Source organism: Phyllostomus hastatus, unplaced genomic scaffold (assembly GCF_019186645.2).
Source record: "Phyllostomus hastatus isolate PE091 unplaced genomic scaffold, TTU_PhHast_1.1 phas_contig_244, whole genome shotgun sequence".
Classification (NCBI taxonomy): domain Eukaryota; kingdom Metazoa; phylum Chordata; class Mammalia; order Chiroptera; family Phyllostomidae; genus Phyllostomus; species Phyllostomus hastatus.
The window spans coordinates 998,143-1,014,913 of record NW_025333796.1 but is presented as its reverse complement, the minus strand read 5'-3'; the positions used below and the strand labels follow the sequence as shown (position 1 = coordinate 1,014,913).

At 61.7% G+C, this 16,771-nt stretch overlaps 1 protein-coding gene across 1 annotated transcript in view; it reads left to right on the top strand.

Annotated features, from left to right (window-relative positions):
• The window catches only part of KMT2C (lysine methyltransferase 2C), a 206,699-nt gene extending 190,061 nt beyond the window's left edge, over positions 1-16,638 (top strand). Inside the window, 13 exon segments of the mRNA XM_045837738.1 lie at positions 285-463; positions 592-728; positions 1,475-1,724; positions 2,737-2,876; positions 3,226-3,333; positions 5,377-6,496; positions 7,540-7,676; positions 8,628-8,770; positions 9,036-9,204; positions 12,382-12,498; positions 12,844-12,917; positions 13,134-13,242; positions 14,678-16,638. Coding sequence (XP_045693694.1) covers positions 285-463; positions 592-728; positions 1,475-1,724; positions 2,737-2,876; positions 3,226-3,333; positions 5,377-6,496; positions 7,540-7,676; positions 8,628-8,770; positions 9,036-9,204; positions 12,382-12,498; positions 12,844-12,917; positions 13,134-13,242; positions 14,678-14,770 — 2,776 coding nt within the window. The 3' untranslated portion in view covers positions 14,771-16,638.
• The last annotated feature ends 133 nt before the right edge of the window (positions 16,639-16,771 follow it).

Here is a 16,771-nt window from a genome sequence, read left to right as displayed (position 1 = left end):
GAGGGGCGGGACTCTGTCTGCGCCGGCCTCCACGGGGGCTCAGTCTGGGGGCTCTGCCGGGGTCTCCTTCAGCGTGGCGGCGTCCCTGGGCTCCTGGGGCATCCCGTCCCGTGTAGCCTAATACCACACTCGCCCTCCAGCCCCCGTCGCCTTGGTAATCTAGCTTCCCAGGTCACTGCCAAGTGCAGAGAACCTCAGGGCCATGCTGGTGGAGGGGGTGGTGGCGGGGGCATCGGCCAGGGTGGGTCTGTGCGTGCTGACTCGTGGCATTGGTTCTCCTGCAGGATACAGGACCACGGGGGCGACCGGGACACGCCCGACAGCTTCGTCCCCTCCTCCTCCCCCGAGAGCGTGGTGGGGGTGGAGGTGCGCAGGTACCCGGACCTGGCGTCAGTCAAAGAGGAGCCTCCGGAGCCTGTGCCGTCCCCCATCATCCCAATCCTTCCCAGCACCGTGGGGAGAGGTAGGGGCGTGCCTGGCCTCGGCGGGTCCCCGGCAGTGGGTGGGTTTGCTGGCGTGTGCACTGGGAGTCTGGAAAGCAGTAACTAACACTCAGTCCTCCCTGTCTCCTGCCCCTGGTTCCCCCCTCAGGTTCAGAGTCCAGGCGGAACGATGTCAAAACCGAGCCAGGTGCCTTCCTGTTTGCACCGCCTTTCGGGGCGTCCCCCAACGGCCCCCGGTCAGGCCTCATATCCGTGGCCATCACCCTGCACCCGGCCGCTGCTGAGGTAAAGCTCTCATGGGCCTGGCGGTGTGACCTTAGAGGTGTGGCAGGTGGCAGTCATGAGATGTTCCGCGGGGTCCTGGAGGGGGAAAGGTCGAAGGTGGTAGGCTGGGAGTCGGAGCCGCTGCAGACGGACATGCTGGCCGCAATGCTGAGCCCTGGGAGCACGTGTTGGGTGGACCCTGGGCTCGGTCCAGCCGGAGGGCCAGATGGAGCTGGAGTTCCTGCATGGTAGTCAGAGGTCGCATGCTGTGTGCTTGGAGAGAGACCTCCGTCACCGTTTGCAGCGAGGGCTAAGCGATGGAAAACAGCTGTCAAACATGAGTACTGTGCAGGCGGCCGCTGCTGGAAGCGAACCCCAGTGAATTGCTGAGTCATTGTTGGGGGGCCTTGACTCCATGAAGACACTGGACTGGCGGCCGCACTGGTCCGACGGTGCGACTCGGCAGCAGTCAGCGTGCGGCGGGCCTGTGTCACCGGGGCCGTCTGGCTCGCTCCCGTGCCGCGTCCCTCCCTGCACACCCGTGGAGGGGCCCCACGCACTCACGGCTGCCGTCAGCGGGAGCCCTTCGCGGGGACTGAATGTGTGGGGACTGGACGAGGGGACCGGTCGCTCAAGCGGCCTTTGCCCCGAGGCTCCGGCCCGAACGGAAGTGGTCGGGCGGCTGACCGGGCGGGCGCCTGCAGACAGCCGCTCTCCAGGGGGCGGCGCAGGCTCACGGCCCAGGTTCACGGGCCTTTCCCTTGCAGAACGTCGGCAGCGTGGTGGCCGCCTTTTCCGACCTGCTCCGCGTCCGCGTGCCCAACAGCTACGAGGTCAGTAGCGCTCCAGACGGTCCGTCCGTGGGTGTGGTCCACAGCCACAGAGCAAACCCAGGTTTGGAGTATCGACAGCATCTGTTTCTCCGTGGGCACCCACCAGGATCTGCCGCACCCCCCCGATTGGCGAGCTCGTTCCGGCTGAAGCCGCCCCTCGTGCCGTTTCCTCCGACGAGCAATGGTGAGCTGGTGTGGGCGTCGGCCTCGGGCCCCCTCTGTGCCCGCGGGCCGTGCTCATGTGAGGTCTCGCTGTGGTGGGAACCAGTAGCAGGCAGCATCTGGGAGTGTGGACGCCAGTGACCTAACTGGGGGGGGTGTCCCGTGTCCTGCGGGGTGATGTGAGCTCTGGTGCAGGGGCCTTGGGGTGCTGGCTTGCAGCACGCTGCCCGGAAGCGTCTGCTGTTCTCTGCATGCCCTGCCCTCCCCTCCCACGAGGGCCACACACTGCCCAGAGGGCTGGGACCCACTGGATTCCTGTTCTTCTGCCCCTTCCGTCTCTGCTTGCCCACCCTCTGCACAGGGGCCGCCGTCCCCGGCGGGGTGGCCGTGCCTTCCCCAGGCTGGCCTCCTCCTGGGCCTCTGGTCTGTCCTCCTCCGGACCCCCCCACCCCCCCCACCCCCCCCACCTCCTCTGCAGCCAGCCCTGTGGGCGGTTTCTGTCCTGGTGCTGCTGCCAGAACCCAGCGGTCCCCCAGTCCTCGTCTCCGAGCTCCTGCTGAGAGTCGCCGGGGTTGGTTTTGAACTTCCAGCCTCTCGCTGCTCCTGCCATCCCATCTCCTCTGCTTCCCCCGCTGTCCTGTCATTGTGCCCTGCACAGAGTCCCGGCTCTCCTCTCCTGGCTCTGGAACTTGGCTTAGCTCTCTCTGTCCAAGCCAGACTTCCGACTCTTGCACACATGCCTCTGTGCCATCGTAATTCCCCAGGAACACCGCCCCCCGACTCACTGCCCGAAGACCCGGTGGGGATGTGCGCCGTGTCCGTGCCGCCCGAGCCGAGCTCCCTTCTCTGTCCCCCAGGGCACGCGCACCGTAGGTGCCTTGGCACCTCTGCCGGGAAGAGGGGGTTTCTGTGCAGTAGTGGAGTGACACAGGTCGGCTCGGTGAGCCTCGGGGAGAAGGCACTGGGGCAGTGTGACGCCAGCACCACCAGGTGGTGGCGGCCCCCTTCGTCCCTGACAAGACTCTCGCCCCCAGGTCTGTCTGTGCACAAGGAGGCCAGCCACGGCATGGCAGAGGGCGCGGCCCTCAGGACGCGGTGGTGCTGCCACTGCAAGGTGGTCATCCTGGGGAGCGGCGTGCGCAAGTCTCTCAGGGACCTGGCCTTCGGGGACAAGGTACTTGGACGTCCCTTCTCCACCCCTGGCTCCACCCCCTGGAAGTGTCCTGGCAGTGCGTCGGCACGCATGCGATGCGGGCAGGCCGATGGCTGCAGCAGACTTGCACTGGGTGCAGTGAAACACGTTGTCAGGTGCCACGGAGTGTGGAGAGAGGAGTGTGTTTCTGTGCGTTTACCTCCTCTGAGGCTGCACTACATGCCAAGTAGGCGTGTAGTTCTGTTTTTACTCCTAAGACAGGAAGCTCCTTTACCTTTGACGTGAGATGCCAGCCAACACTCTGTGCAGATCTTGTGTGTGTTTGGCTGGGACTTGGCGAGACCCCCACACGTTTTTCTTTGCTTTTCAGGATTCCCGCGAAAGCTCCAGCAGAACGGAAAAGGACATCGTCTTCTGTAGCAATAACTGCTTTATTCTCTACGCGTCGACCGCACAAGCAAAAACCCTGGAAAGCAAGGTAACGTTAGTCCGGTTCCAGCTGATGCACGGTGTCCAGGGAGCACCAGAGGGGAACTCGGGGCTGCACAGAGAGCGGCTCCAGCCGCCTTCAGCCTGGGCAACGGTGGCAGGGGACGCGTCAGTTGCAGAGGGGACAGGCCTGCTTTGCGGCTCAGAGGTTCAGAACGGAGGGAAACCCTGACCCTAGATGTTGATCTTACTCAGTGACACACGCCTTAGTTTAACCACAACCATCTGCGGAATGCCGTGTTTACGGTTTTATTGGTTTCTCCCTGGGGAGCCTGTTCGCAGACACGGGTGAGCTCAGTCCGAGTGCGTCAGGGAGAAGCTGCTTTGTTCTGACCGTGGTGGCCGTGGCCCACGCCACTTAACTCTGTGGTGTGTGTCTGAGTGTGAGGTCAGTGCAGGTGTTCGGTTTTCTGGAACAGCCGTGTGCTCCTGTGACTTGCTTGCTTCTTTAAAATGTGTGTCTAATGACACTGACCGCAGCGTCCTGCCCCCCCTCAGACACGCACTGCAGTGGCTGGAGACACGCCGGCCTGCCCACCCCCGCGGTCGCCGCAGTGTGACAGCCCCACATGTGGGCAGGGCCTCACGGTGTGTGTGTTGGCCCCCGCCTGGCCGCCTCTGCGCCACAGACGCCCGCTAGGTCGGCCCGTGCTGCTGCCAGCGGCTGGGTCCTGTTGCTTTTCCGTGGGCGCACCGGCCCTGTTGCGCACACCCAGTGTTTCTCCTGAGCCCGTGCGCCTGCCGGCGGCACAGCAGCAACTGTCTCCGGGCAATGGTAAACAGCGCTGCAGCGAGCGTGAGTCCAAAGCCGCAGGTGGAGTCGCTGGGTCGCAGGCAGTTCTGATCTGGGGGAGACTCGCCCTGCTTTCCCCAGGGGCGGCACCAGTGTGCACTCCCCCCAGCAGTGCACGAGGGCCCCTTTCTCCGCGTCCGTGCCGGCGCTGGTCGGCTGACTCATTGACAGTGGCCATCCGACCGTGTGAGCTGGTGCCTCGCTGTGGCTTTCACCTGCGTCTCTGACAGTTCGTGATGGTGGGCGCCTCTTCCTGTGTCCGCGGGCCGTGTGCGGCGGACAGCGTGCCCTCGGTCCCTGCGCGGCCAGGGCGGGTCTTTGCCGGCGCTCTCACTGCCCGTCGCCCTGCCCCCGGGATCTAGAGCTCTGGGGTCTCCCTGGGGAGAACCTCCCGAGACTCATTTTGCTGACGGAAAGTACACCCCGGGGCCGTGAAAGCGGAGCGACGTGCCAGGCAGGGTTAGACTTGGACGCGCAGTTTGTTCGCTTGTGGGAGGGAAGGGTGTTTTCTTCCGGCAGTGTCCAGTTGGGTTGCAGTTCAGGCTGCTTCTGGGTTCTCCGTGAGGTGTGTCCTGTCCTCAGTGGGCGCACTGGGTGGGGGTGGAGGGCGTGGAAAAGGGGACCCACGGGCCAGGGGTGGCCATTCGGGGTGCTCTACCCAAAGGGCCCCTGCTGCAGCTTCTTGCTCAGCTCGGTGCTCTCCGCGGCTGAGTTTGACCCCGGAGAGGTTCTGAGCAAAGTCCTGTGCTCACCGACAGGCCCCCCCCATGTGCGTGCCGGCGAGGAAGCCGAGACGAGCAAACCAGGGTGCGGAGAGCGGGGAGGAGCTCACGGGGGCCTTTCCGAAGGGCTCACCTGGCTTCCCAGAGTGCTGTCCCCCCCGTGCCCAGGAAATCCGCTGGCCCCTCTGTGGTGCAGCGCAGGCCCCTCTGGCTGTGTTCTGGGTGGAGACGGGGGGCGTGCGAGACGGGGAACAGCGGCGCCCCTCCAGGGCTGCGGCCTCGTGCAGAAGGCCTGTGGCAGGCAACCTGCAGCGCCTCCCCCCAGCCCCGTTTCTGCACACGCACGCTCACACGCAGGGGTCGACGTGGACTTGCGTGGGGCGGGGCCTCACCGCTCACTAGCTTTCCACAGGCTCTGTCCCCTGCCTCTGGGTCACACACGTCAAGCCATGTGGCTTTTCAGCTCAACAAGCGTTGCTTTCAGAGCTTGTGAAACGCCTTTGTCTCTGTCGCCCAGGAGCCCGCCCCTTTGCTGCCACAGTCGCCTGCGAAGGAGACGCCCGCCCGCACGCTCCACCAGTACAGCACCAACGTCTCCGCCCTGGACGTGCACTGCCTCCCGCAGCTCCGGGAGGCCGCCTCCCCCCCAGCCTCGCCTCCCATCACCTTCCCGCCCGCACTCGAAGCAGCCAAAGTCGAGGCAAAGCCAGATGAGCTCAAGGTCACAGTCAAGTTGAAGCCTCGGCTGAGGACTGTGCACGGCGGGTTTGAAGACTGCAGGCCGGTCCCCAAGAAGTGGAGGGGGATGAAGTGGAAGAAGTGGAGCGTGCACGTCGTGATCCCCAAGGGCTCCTTCCAGCCCCCCCGCGAGGACGAGATCGACGAGTTCCTCAGGAAGCTGGGCACGTCCCTCCGGCCGGACCCCGTGCCCCGAGACTACCGCAAGTGCTGCTTTTGTCACGAGGAGGGCGACGGCCTGACGGATGGGCCGGCGCGGCTGCTCAACCTGGACCTGGACCTGTGGGTGCACCTGAACTGCGCGCTGTGGTCCACGGAGGTCTACGAGACCCAGGCGGGCGCCCTGATCAACGTGGAGCTGGCCCTGCGGAGAGGCCTGCACATGAAGTGCGTCTTCTGCCACAGGACGGGCGCCACCAGCGGGTGCCACCGGCTGCGGTGCACCAACCTATACCACTTCACCTGCGCCATGAAAGCACAATGCATGTTTTTTAAGGATAAAACCATGCTGTGCCCCATGCACAAACCAAAGGGCGTGCACGAGCAGGAGCTGAACTACTTCGCGGTCTTCCGGAGGGTCTACGTGCAGCGGGACGAGGTGCGGCAGATCGCCAGCATCGTGCAGCGGGGCGAGCGCGACCACACCTTCCGCGTCGGCAGCCTCATCTTCCACGCCATCGGCCAGCTGCTCCCGCACCAGATGCAGGCGTTCCACTCGCCCAAGGCGCTCTTCCCCGTGGGCTACGAGGCCAGCCGCCTGTACTGGAGCACGCGCTACGCTAACCGCCGCTGCCGCTACCTCTGCTCCATCGAGGAGAAGGACGGGCGGCCCGTGTTCGTCATCAGGGTGGTGGAGCAGGGCCACGAGGACCTCGTCCTGAGCGGCTCCTCCCCCAAAGGTGAGAGGCGGCCTGGCGGGCTGCGAGCGCCGGTGTTTCCCTCACATGCGTTCCTTGCTTTTCAGCGACAGACAGGGTTTCCATTTACGAACGCAGGCCTGAACTTCCTGTGCATGCGACTTGCTCTTTGCCGTACAGTTTCCTGAACAGTTGCTAGACTCTAAGTCAAGATACCTGGTCAAACACGGAGTGGGTCAAACAGAAACGTTGGTCAGTGAAGGCTGCTGCCGTCTACACGGGGGACCCTCTTCTCAGTGTCACACGGAGGGCACACGCCACCTGCCGGGCGGGTTCTGTGGGTCGTCTCACTCAGAGCAAGAAAACAGACACTTAGCTTTGACCTCCAGCGTTAAGCCTGGATGTCACTGGCACTGTGGTGTGGAAAGTACTCAGTGCCCTGGCAGGTGGCTCAGCTGGTTCGCACGTCCCAATCACCAAGGTTGTGGGGTCAGCCCCTGGTCAGGGCACAAACAGGAGTCACCCCGTGAGTGCGAGAGCAAGGGAATTAAAAATCAGTGTGTGTGTGTGTGTGTGTCTTCTCTCTCCCTCTCCCTTTCTCCCTCTAAAATCAGTAGATTTTTTTAAATGTATTGGGAAACTGCCGTTAGTAGTTTTTAAAAAATGTACGAAACTGCTCTAAAGATGATTCCAATAGAAATATAAATTTCACAGTTGAATTTATATCTGAGACGAAAGTAACTCTTCCAGAGATACCAGTAATTGGACCTTCTAAAATTTGGTATGTTACATGGCCAGTATGAACATGAATTGACTACTCTCGTAAAGTTCAGTTGTTTTAAACATTCCTTTTCGCTTTTCCTGCTTAATATCCTTCACATATCCTCGTCTCTTCCTCCAGACGCCAGGGTGTCTCCGACAGCCTCTGCCGGCGGGCCGTGTCCGGGCCTCACCTGGCTCGGGGGCTGGGGCACCTGCGAGGGTCGCTGTCCATCCTGCTCTGGGTCTCCGGCTGCATCCCGCTCGCCTCCCTGTTGAGCTAGTTTGTCATACACACTTCTTTGTTTGTTTTGGTCCGTATGTAGGTGTTTGGGATCAAATTCTGGAGCCTGTGGCCTGCGTGAGGAGAAAATCTGAAATGCTGCAGCTTTTCCCTGCGTACTTGAAGGGGGAGGACCTGTTCGGCCTGACCGTCTCGGCGGTGGCTCGGATCGCGGAATCAGTGAGTGCGGCGTGAGGCGGGCCTGCTCTGGGGTGGCCACTCTGTCGCGTGCGGCATCATGGCTCATTGGGGCATCTCAGCGAGGGTTCGCGTCCACTCGGCCGGGTGGCCCCACGGGGCTCCCCTCCCCGAGGCCCTGAGCTCCCCTGCCCTCAGGACTCTGGTGTACCCGCCCCTGACCGGGGGTCCGCAGCCTCCCTCAGGCGACGGGAGAATGCATGTCTCCCCTCAGGGGTTGTCTAGGGTCACAAGCACGTGTGCCAATAAGTCCATCCTCCTCTCTGGGAAACTACATGATTCTAAGCATTTTTTTCCTCTTTTTTTGAATACTAAAAACTCCTTGGCAGGCTTTCTTGGGAGGAGCAGAGGACCCCAAAGCCGTGGGACGGGGGGCCCCGTTGCTCCCTCAAGCAGAGGGCCCGGCTGCACGGTGTGTCTGCCGTGTCCGTCGAGAGACACGGTCACGGGGACCCACTGCAGAAAGCCTTGTGCCGCGTAAATCGTATGGGTCCCTGCAAAGCCACCCCCGTGCTCCGGGGGTGCTGACGGTGGTCCCGTCACCATGTCAGAGTCGGGTGGAGAGCAGCGAGGCGCCGTCACGAGAGTGACCTGTTTGGTGTTTAACTGAACCTACGTTTTATTAAAGTCCAAGGACTTCCACGTTGCTGTTAGCTCATGGAAAGAGCCACGGGAGAACCCATCCACCCCCCACCCCTGTTGGGGGAGGGCGGCGTCGCAGGTCCCGCCACCCCACAGGCCCGCACGCTGGGTGTCGTGGAGTTCCGCTTTGACGCCGAGTGCGGGTGTTCGTACTCCAGCGCGGAGTGCAGGCCGAGCACGTTCGCTTCAGCGCGTTTCGGAAGTGCCGGCACGTTCCGTCCACACGGGTGGGCCCGGGGCGGTGCCTGGCGGGCCCGGTCGAGTGCGTGCGCCTGCTGTGCTTCCTTCCAGCTGCCCGGGGTTGAGGCCTGCGAGAACTACACCTTCCGCTACGGCCGGAACCCCCTCATGGAGCTTCCTCTGGCCGTCAACCCCACAGGCTGTGCCCGGTCCGAGCCCAAAATGAGTGCCCATGTCAAGAGGTTTGTGTTAAGGTATTTTGTTTTAACTTCACATAGTACAGCCCAGGGTTTCTAGGCGTATTAGTGGTTTTTGTGCTTGATCTGTCTGCCGCTTACAAACCCTGCTGTCCCTGGCTGCGTCTGCCCGAGCACACCCGAGACCGCGCCGTGGGGCTCCGCTAGGCAGCTTTCCGTGTGCGCGCTCGCCACCGCGGGTGGCGCCCGCCGGCCCCGCGAGAGGCTCAGAGGGGTCTTCACTTGTCCTTCCTCTCTCCCGCCGGCACGCCCTGGTCCGCAGGCCGCACACCCTGAACAGCACCAGCACCTCCAAGTCCTTCCAGAGCACGGTCACCGGGGAGCTGAACGCGCCCTACAGCAAGCAGTTCGTGCACTCCAAGTCGTCGCAGTACCGGAAGATGAAGACCGAGTGGAAGTCCAACGTGTACCTGGCCCGCTCGCGCATCCAGGTGGGAGGACGCCCTTCTTGGGGTGGGGCAGGGTGGGGCGGGGCGGGGCCGGCAAGGGGGAGTGGCCCTGGTGCGTGCAAAGGGTTCGCTCGTGGCGCGGGGTCAGGTCGCATCCCACCGGCTCTCGGTCTGCGAAGCGAGCCAGGAGGGCACAAGCAAGCGGGGAGCCACTGGGCCCCGACCCCCACACGCACCGCGGCGGGCCCTGGCCTCCGCGCTCCATGCGTGTGCTCGCGCCCTTGTGGGAATAGACCGGTCTGACGACAGTACTTTCAGGAGGGGCTCCCGTTTGGAGGTTGTGTCCTGACAGCTCCTTCCCCGGTGGGTCCTTGTGGGACGTGGCACAAGCGCCACCGCCTGCAGACCCGGCCCAGAAACGTGCGCCGCGCAGCCCGCGCTCACCGGGCGGCAGGCCCGGCCACCAGAGGCCCAGCCAGCGTCTGCCCTGGGAGTCCCTGGTTGGGATTGGCGCTCAGGTTCCGGTGTAGGCTCCGCCACCCCTCTTCGGTCCCCGCCTCCCTGTCTGTAGCTCAGCGGCCGGCCGGCCACCCCCCCCCCCCCCGCCCAAGCAGCCACCGAGGTCTCACGACAGTCCCCTGCCTGCCTGCCCTCGTTCAGGCTCTCATTCCTTCGCGGGAACGTTTTCCTCTTCTCTGGAAGATCTTACAATGTTTCCTTTTACTGTTTTTTTTTTTTTTATTAAGGTTTTCCTTTTTAGAGAGGGGAGGAGGAAGGAAGGGTGGAAAAGAAACATTGATGTGTAAGGGAAACATCAGTCTGCTGCCTCTCCCATGCCCCCAGCCAGGCACTGAGCCCACACCCAGGCACATGCCCTGACTGGGAATCGAACCGGCAGCCCTTTGGTTCACAGACCTGCACTCAACCTATTGAGCCATACCAGCCAGGGCCTTGCCTTTATTCTCGACGTTTGGGTATTTAACAACAACGCACCTGCGTCTGGGCTGGGGTTGCGTTGGTTTACTGATTCTCTCCCTCGGTGAGCCCTCTCTGGGGGCCAGCGTGGCCTCCAGTCTGAGCAGTGTTGTCCTGTTTGTTCTCCTGGGAGCCCCTCACCCCTTTGCACCCAGTGGGCGCGTGCTAGACCCTAGACCCCTCAGATCCGGGACCTCAGCCTGGACCCACCAGCAGCACCGGCTCCACCAGGCCCCGCTAAGACCTGTGGGTTTGGGGCCCCCCGTCTTGAGCAGCCCCTCTCACCGCCTTCCCCTCTGCCGGCTTTGTTCTCGGTCTGAGACCTCTGCTTACCTGCCGATGTCTTTTTTTTTTTTCTTTCTTTCTTTTTTTTTAATAGCTTCTTGTGTGTTGGGCCTGGGCTCCGGCAGCGGTGCTGATGCCCTGCCACAGTGGGCGCCTGCCGTTTCCCCCGTTTCGAGGCCGCGCAGCCCGCTCGCCCGTCCCATGCGTGCGCGTTGCTGGCACTGCCTCACCGTTGCAGTGGCCCCGTAGCTGCCTGCGTTCGGTCTGCCGTCTTAACCCGCTTGTGTCTTTCCGTGTGCTCCCTCCGTCCCGCCTGCCCCCCAGGGGGCCACGCCGCCGCCGCCGCCTCCGTGTGCACACGTGAGCGTGGGTTCGAGTTGTCCCTATTCTTCTGCATCGCTTTTCACTGGTGCTCGGTCTCTAGCCTGGCCGAGGCCGCCTGCCCTCATTCTCTGCCGTGGCTCCGTCGTGCCTGGAGGCACCGAGCAGACACTGACAGACCGTCCACCCCGGACGAGCGTGTCCTTCGTGTGCAGCTTCTCCTGAAACCGCCAGGGCAGCCCCCGTGTGCTGACCGCCTCACGCCCACAGGCCAGCGCCCAGGAGTCCGGGTCTCTGAACACCCGGGCGCTTCTCGTCGCGGCGGCTGCGGCGGCACTGGGCCCCCTGCCACAGCAGACGTTACAGCATCTTTGTCTTGCTGCCAGCGGCCGAGCGTGGGTGGTGCCGCAGGTTCAGTCGCAGATGAGGGGCGTTCGGGGTCTGCCCTTCGTGAGCTGAGTGTCCGTGGCCGTCGCCCCGGCATTGAGGCCTCGCGGTGCGGTGTTTGCCGGGTGGAGCCGAGGTGTGGCGTCTGCCTGCACGCGGGGCGGGGGGGACTCCCAGTAGCGAGGCGCACCCTGCCCTGCAGCCCTCGTGCGGTCGAGCCGGCGGTGTGCGCGCGTCGTCTCTCAGATGGTTCCCCCCCGGAGCCCCCGCTTCCTCCCGTGCGGGAGAAACGCGGCACTGCCGCCGTGAAGACGGCCGTGCGGGGGCACCGCCCGGCCCGCTTCGTCCGCCTCTGGGCCCTGTCTGGGTGTCGGCGGGTGGGCTGCTTCCCCCGCTCTTCCAGGAAACAGTTTGTTTCACGGGAACGCAGGCCTCCTCGCCCCTGTGGCTCCCAGGCGGTGCCCGCAGAGGAACATGTCGGGGGTCCCCGTGTGTCACAGAAGCCCCTGGCATCGCCGCTACGTTGGGCGGTGGCAGTGGGGCGTGCGGAACTCAGACTGGGGGACGAGAGCGCAAGTCTTCCTGGGACCCACCCACAGTCTCAGGGGTGCTGCCTCTCCCAGGTCTGTCACACTGACGGGTGGCGCAGGCGAGATGGGGCCTTCCAGGCCACCATCCGGCACGTCTCGTCGGCAGGCTCAGCACTTGCTGTTGGGGTGTAAGTTCACTTTCCCAGGAGCCGGTTTTCTGCCCAGCGCCCTATCAGTAAGCTAGCTGCTCCCGTTCCGCTCTCTCGCCCTGGCGTGCAGGAGCTCCTCGCCAAATCTGAACTCTGTTCACGGCCTTGCTGACACGCCCTACAGTTGGTCCCGGGCCTTTTCTTCGTTGCCTGTGTGGTCACGCCCAGTCCCCGTAGGAGTCCTGGGGGGACAAGGCAGTCCCCCGGGGCCACTGACCTGTTGAGCCGGTGGGACCTCGCGTGGAAGCAGGAGTGGGGCCAGAGCACCTGGTGCAGAGTGGGGCCAGCCGGCCGGTGGCGCCAAAACGGAGTGCGTGAGGGGCGTGGACCAGGCGGGGGCAGCGGGACAAGAGCGGTGTGGGCACCGGCCCTCAGGCGGCACGGGCAGCGAGGGTCTCGGGGTTGGGATGGCGCCTGCCACGTGGCTGTCGACAGGACCTTCAGGAGAGAGTTGGTCCAGGCACGCCGCCCGGGAACCGGGCGCTTCTGCGACACGTGTGCTCTCCCCGCAGGGGCTGGGCCTGTATGCCGCCAGGGACATCGAGAAGCACACCATGGTCATCGAGTACATCGGGACCATCATCCGGAACGAGGTGGCCAACAGGAAGGAGAAGCTGTACGAGTCTCAGGTGAGGGCTGAGGGCCGGCCCGGGGCTGCCGCTCGGGGATCGGCCTGGAGCAGACGCTGTTCCCGGAGGTCGTGCCTCCTCCTCTCGCCCGCCGGCCGTCTCTCCCCGGTCCGCGTCCTTGGCTCGGGTGTGTGTGGGCGTGCGAGCCCGGCTGGGCGGCGGCCGGCCTGCTCATGGGTCGCCGTGGGTGGTGTGCGTGTTCACATCCACTCGCAGCGTGAGGACCTGTGAGTGGGGTCAGGCCCGTTCCCGCTCACCCGAGGAGGGGCCTCCCCGACGTGGGCGTGACCGCGGGGCGCGGCTCTGAGTTGACTCGAGAGTTGACCCGAGTGGCCTCTCTTTCAGAACCGGGGCGTGTACATGTTCCGCATGGACAACGACCACGTGATCGACGCGACACTCACGGGCGGGCCTGCCAGGTGAGGTGCGGCCGTCCGCGCGGGGCCGCGTGCGCAGTCGGGGGTGGGGTGGGCGGTTCAGGGCGAGGAAGCCCCAGAGAGCTGACTTAAAAGCGTGCGTGCGTGTGTTCCCCTGCTCGGGCTGATCGAATTGTGCGTAGGAAACAGCTCACCCCGTGAGCTGCGGGTTTTCAAAGCACCCGCTGACCGACCATTTTCTGAAACGGTCGTTCACAGGTACATCAACCACTCGTGCGCCCCCAACTGCGTGGCGGAGGTGGTGACGTTCGAGAGAGGACACAAGATCATCATCAGCTCCAGCCGCAGGATCCAGAAGGGAGAGGAGGTGAGGCCGTGGTGGTGGGAGCCGGTCGTCGGGTGCAGCGCCAGGGCACACTGCCCTTCCCCACAGCCGCACCCCCGTCCCCTGGTGTCCCGGGCGCCGCCGCCAGCAGCAGTCCCCGCAGGGCGGGCCACACCCTGTCACCGTGGACGCCTCCCGCAGGGCAGTGCTGAGCGCCCGTGCACCGCCCCTCTCCACGCCCCTCCTCCATCCCGGCGTCCCATGCCGGGCATCGTCTCCTGTGCCACAGGCCCCTCCCTCCCCCTCCCCCTGCTCGCAGCAGGGCAGGGCCCTCCTTTAAAGACCAAGCCTGGCTATGAGCAGGTGACCAGAGCCCGTCACACCACCATTGCTCTGGCACCCTCTGCACCCCCGGGGCTCGTGCGGGGGTCCCCGAGGGGCAGCAGGCAGCAGAGCTGGGGCCGCATGTGCTCACACTGGAGTGCACGCTTCCCGGCTGTGCACGCCCTCAGATATTTGAGCAGTTTGGCTACTTTATTATTTTTCGTTTTCTTCAACATGCTAAACGCTGACCTTGACACTTGTTTCTTTGGTCTCACAGATGACAGTTAAGGTTGTTGTTAGTTTCATTGCCTCCTTTGCGTTCCCCAACTCTGTCTCGGCGCGGCCAGCGCACGGCGCGGTGGCTCCTCGCTCCGGAGCCGGCGTGGACTGCGAAGCCGCCCTCCTGCCCGGGGCCCAGGGTCCGAGTGCCTCCCTGTGTCGGGGCCCTGGCCCACCGCGAACAGGACCGTGTGGGGCTCTCTGCCCGTGTTTTTTGGTCAATTTTGCAGAGTCCCCTTTCTTAAATCGAGAGTTGACCCGAGGTGTGTTTTGCACGTCTTGACGTAACTTGACGGGTCCCTGAGAGCAAGTGTGAGAAGCCCTCTGGGCGCTGTGAGCACACTGGCCCCGTGGGAGTCTGCAGACTCCCAGCCACCTGACCCCAGGGCTGGTCTGCGCTGTTAGCCTGTGCGCCCTGCAGAAGGGTGTCTATGAGATGCTCTTCCGAGTGAGGCGCAGTGGAGGAGAGAGACGGGAGTGCAAGGGCGAGTCCCCTCAGCCCAGGTTAGGTGCCCTGTGGCGGGGGTGGGGTACCCACCCATGTGGCCCACCTACAGGGGCAGCGTGCTGTGAGGTGACACTATCTCTGGCTGACACCCTTCCTCATATCTGGTTTGTTCTACAAACACCAACCCATCCCTGCCGCGCACCCCCCCTTGCCCCCCCGATTTCCTCTATCCCTCTGGGACCCCAGGTAAACTCAGCCAGGCCTGCTCCTTTACCTGTTCCTGAGGTCCCCCAGTGCCCCCCGCCCCCGAGGAACTCAGCACAGCGGGTCTTCCCGTGCCTCTGCGTGCTGTGTGGGTCACAAGCCCCGGGCGGGTGGTGGCGGCCCCCCGAGGCCCCTCTCACCCTGTGTCTTTGCCGTGGGCAGCTGTGCTACGACTACAAGTTCGACTTCGAGGATGACCAGCACAAGATCCCGTGCCACTGCGGAGCGGTCAACTGCCGCAAGTGGATGAACTGAGCGCGTCCTCGGGCTCGGCGGGCGGCGCGTCCCTGGGAAGGAGTGACTCCACACACCGTTTGGATTTGGCAGCAGACAGATTTTTTTTCTGTTCTATGACTCTGAAAACTAGCTTCTGGGAGGTCCGAGGTCCTCAGGTGGAGTGGCCTCGGAACGCCGGCCCGGCGCGGGCGCGGCTGAGGCCGAGGCCGAGGCTGCCCAGAATCGCAGAGTGGTCCAGCACTTTTTCTTTTCCTTCCTTCCTTTCCTTTCTGTGGGTGGGTTTTGTTCTGTTTCGTTGTTAGTCTCACTGAGGAGAACCTTTCACTGGGGCAAAGAGCCGACGGCTGCCCCGCCCCGGGGCAGGGCCCTTCCTATGAATGTAAGACTGAAATCACCAGCGAGAGGGGGCGTCGGGGCGCCGGCCGCGGCCTCACGGGAGACGGGGGCGGGCCCTCTGCGTCAGAGTTTCTATTGCAGTAGACACCACTGAACACGGAATGTACTGAAATGACTTCCTTAGGGATAGAGCTAAGGGATAATAACTTGCACTAAAACACATTTAAATACTTGATTCCATGAGTCAGTTTATTGTAGTTTTTGATTTCTGTAAAATAAGAGAAACTTTTTGTATTTATTATTGAATAAGTGAATGAAGCTATTTTTAAATAAAAGTTAGAAGAAAGCCAAGCTGCTGCTGTTACCTGCAGAACTAACAAAACCTGTTACTTTGTACAAATATGTAAATATTTTGAGAAAAAAATACAGAATAAAAATAGTTATTGACCAAACGCTACCAGGCTCTGCAGCAGCTCGGGTGCTTACACAGTGTCCACAGGGATGTCACGACACGACTTCGTGTTACTAAGTGCGCCATCATGATTACGTAATAACCAAAAGTTCAACCTGGAGTGTTCGGGGGTTTTTGGAAACTACGGTCGATTAGTACTTAATGTTTTATACACCTTCCTTCCGATGGAACGGCCTCGACGACCACTTTTGTAGCTGTTTTGGTAATTCGAACTGATTTTTTCCTATTCTATTGTTGCATCCCTGCTCCTTCAGTCGGGTTTTTTGTGCTCACACTTTGTGATAACTGTGAATGACGGCTTCAGAAGACACCCAGGTGGAGGCTGAGTTTTTTCCAGCAAAAGTAGTTTTGATTAGAACTTTGTCTCGGGCCACAAAGAATCATGTAAACGTACTAGGATTGTGTAGCAGGAACTCAGATCTAACTCTAGCCTTCTGTTTGACACAAACATTTGGAGAGGAAATTTTTAAAAAAAGGACAGACGCACCGTGACCAGGCTGGCCGCTGCAGGGCTCCGGCAGAGGGGCTTTGGAAGATGTGATTTTAAAGTGTGTTTGTATGAACTGTTTGTTTACATTTCTTTAATAAAAAACACACTGTTTTGTGTTTGCTTGTAGAAATTTAATCAGCATTTTGAACCAGGTTAGCTTTTTATTTTGTACTTAAACTTCTGGTACTGACACTTCACAGACTGAGTATATGATGAAGTTTTCGTGTGCACAACTCGAGTGGGCTGTAAGCTGGTGGTCTAGTCAGTGACGCAGTTCTGAACTTGTAATGTATATGGCATGATGTATTTTTATCTTACAGAATAAATCAATTGTATATATTTTTCTCTTGATAAATAGCTGTATGAAATTTGTTTCCTGAATATTTTTCTTCTCTTGTACAATACTCTGACATCCTACCAGTATTTGTCCCACCGGGTTTTTGTTTTGTTTTCTGTTCTGTATAATAGTATCTAATGTTGGCAAAAATTGAATTTTTTGAAGTATACAGAGTGTTATGGGTTTTGGAATTTGTGGACACAGATTTAGAAGATCACCATTTACAAATAAAATATTTTACATCTATTAAAGCCACCTGCATCTCTGTTAACCCGTCTCGCGTTCCGGTTTGAGCTCTGCAAGGGACAGCTTCCTACAGGTCACCCTCGGTCGGGCCCTGCTCGGGGAGTTTGGGCGTGCTGGTGTCATCCCCTCGGCTCCCTT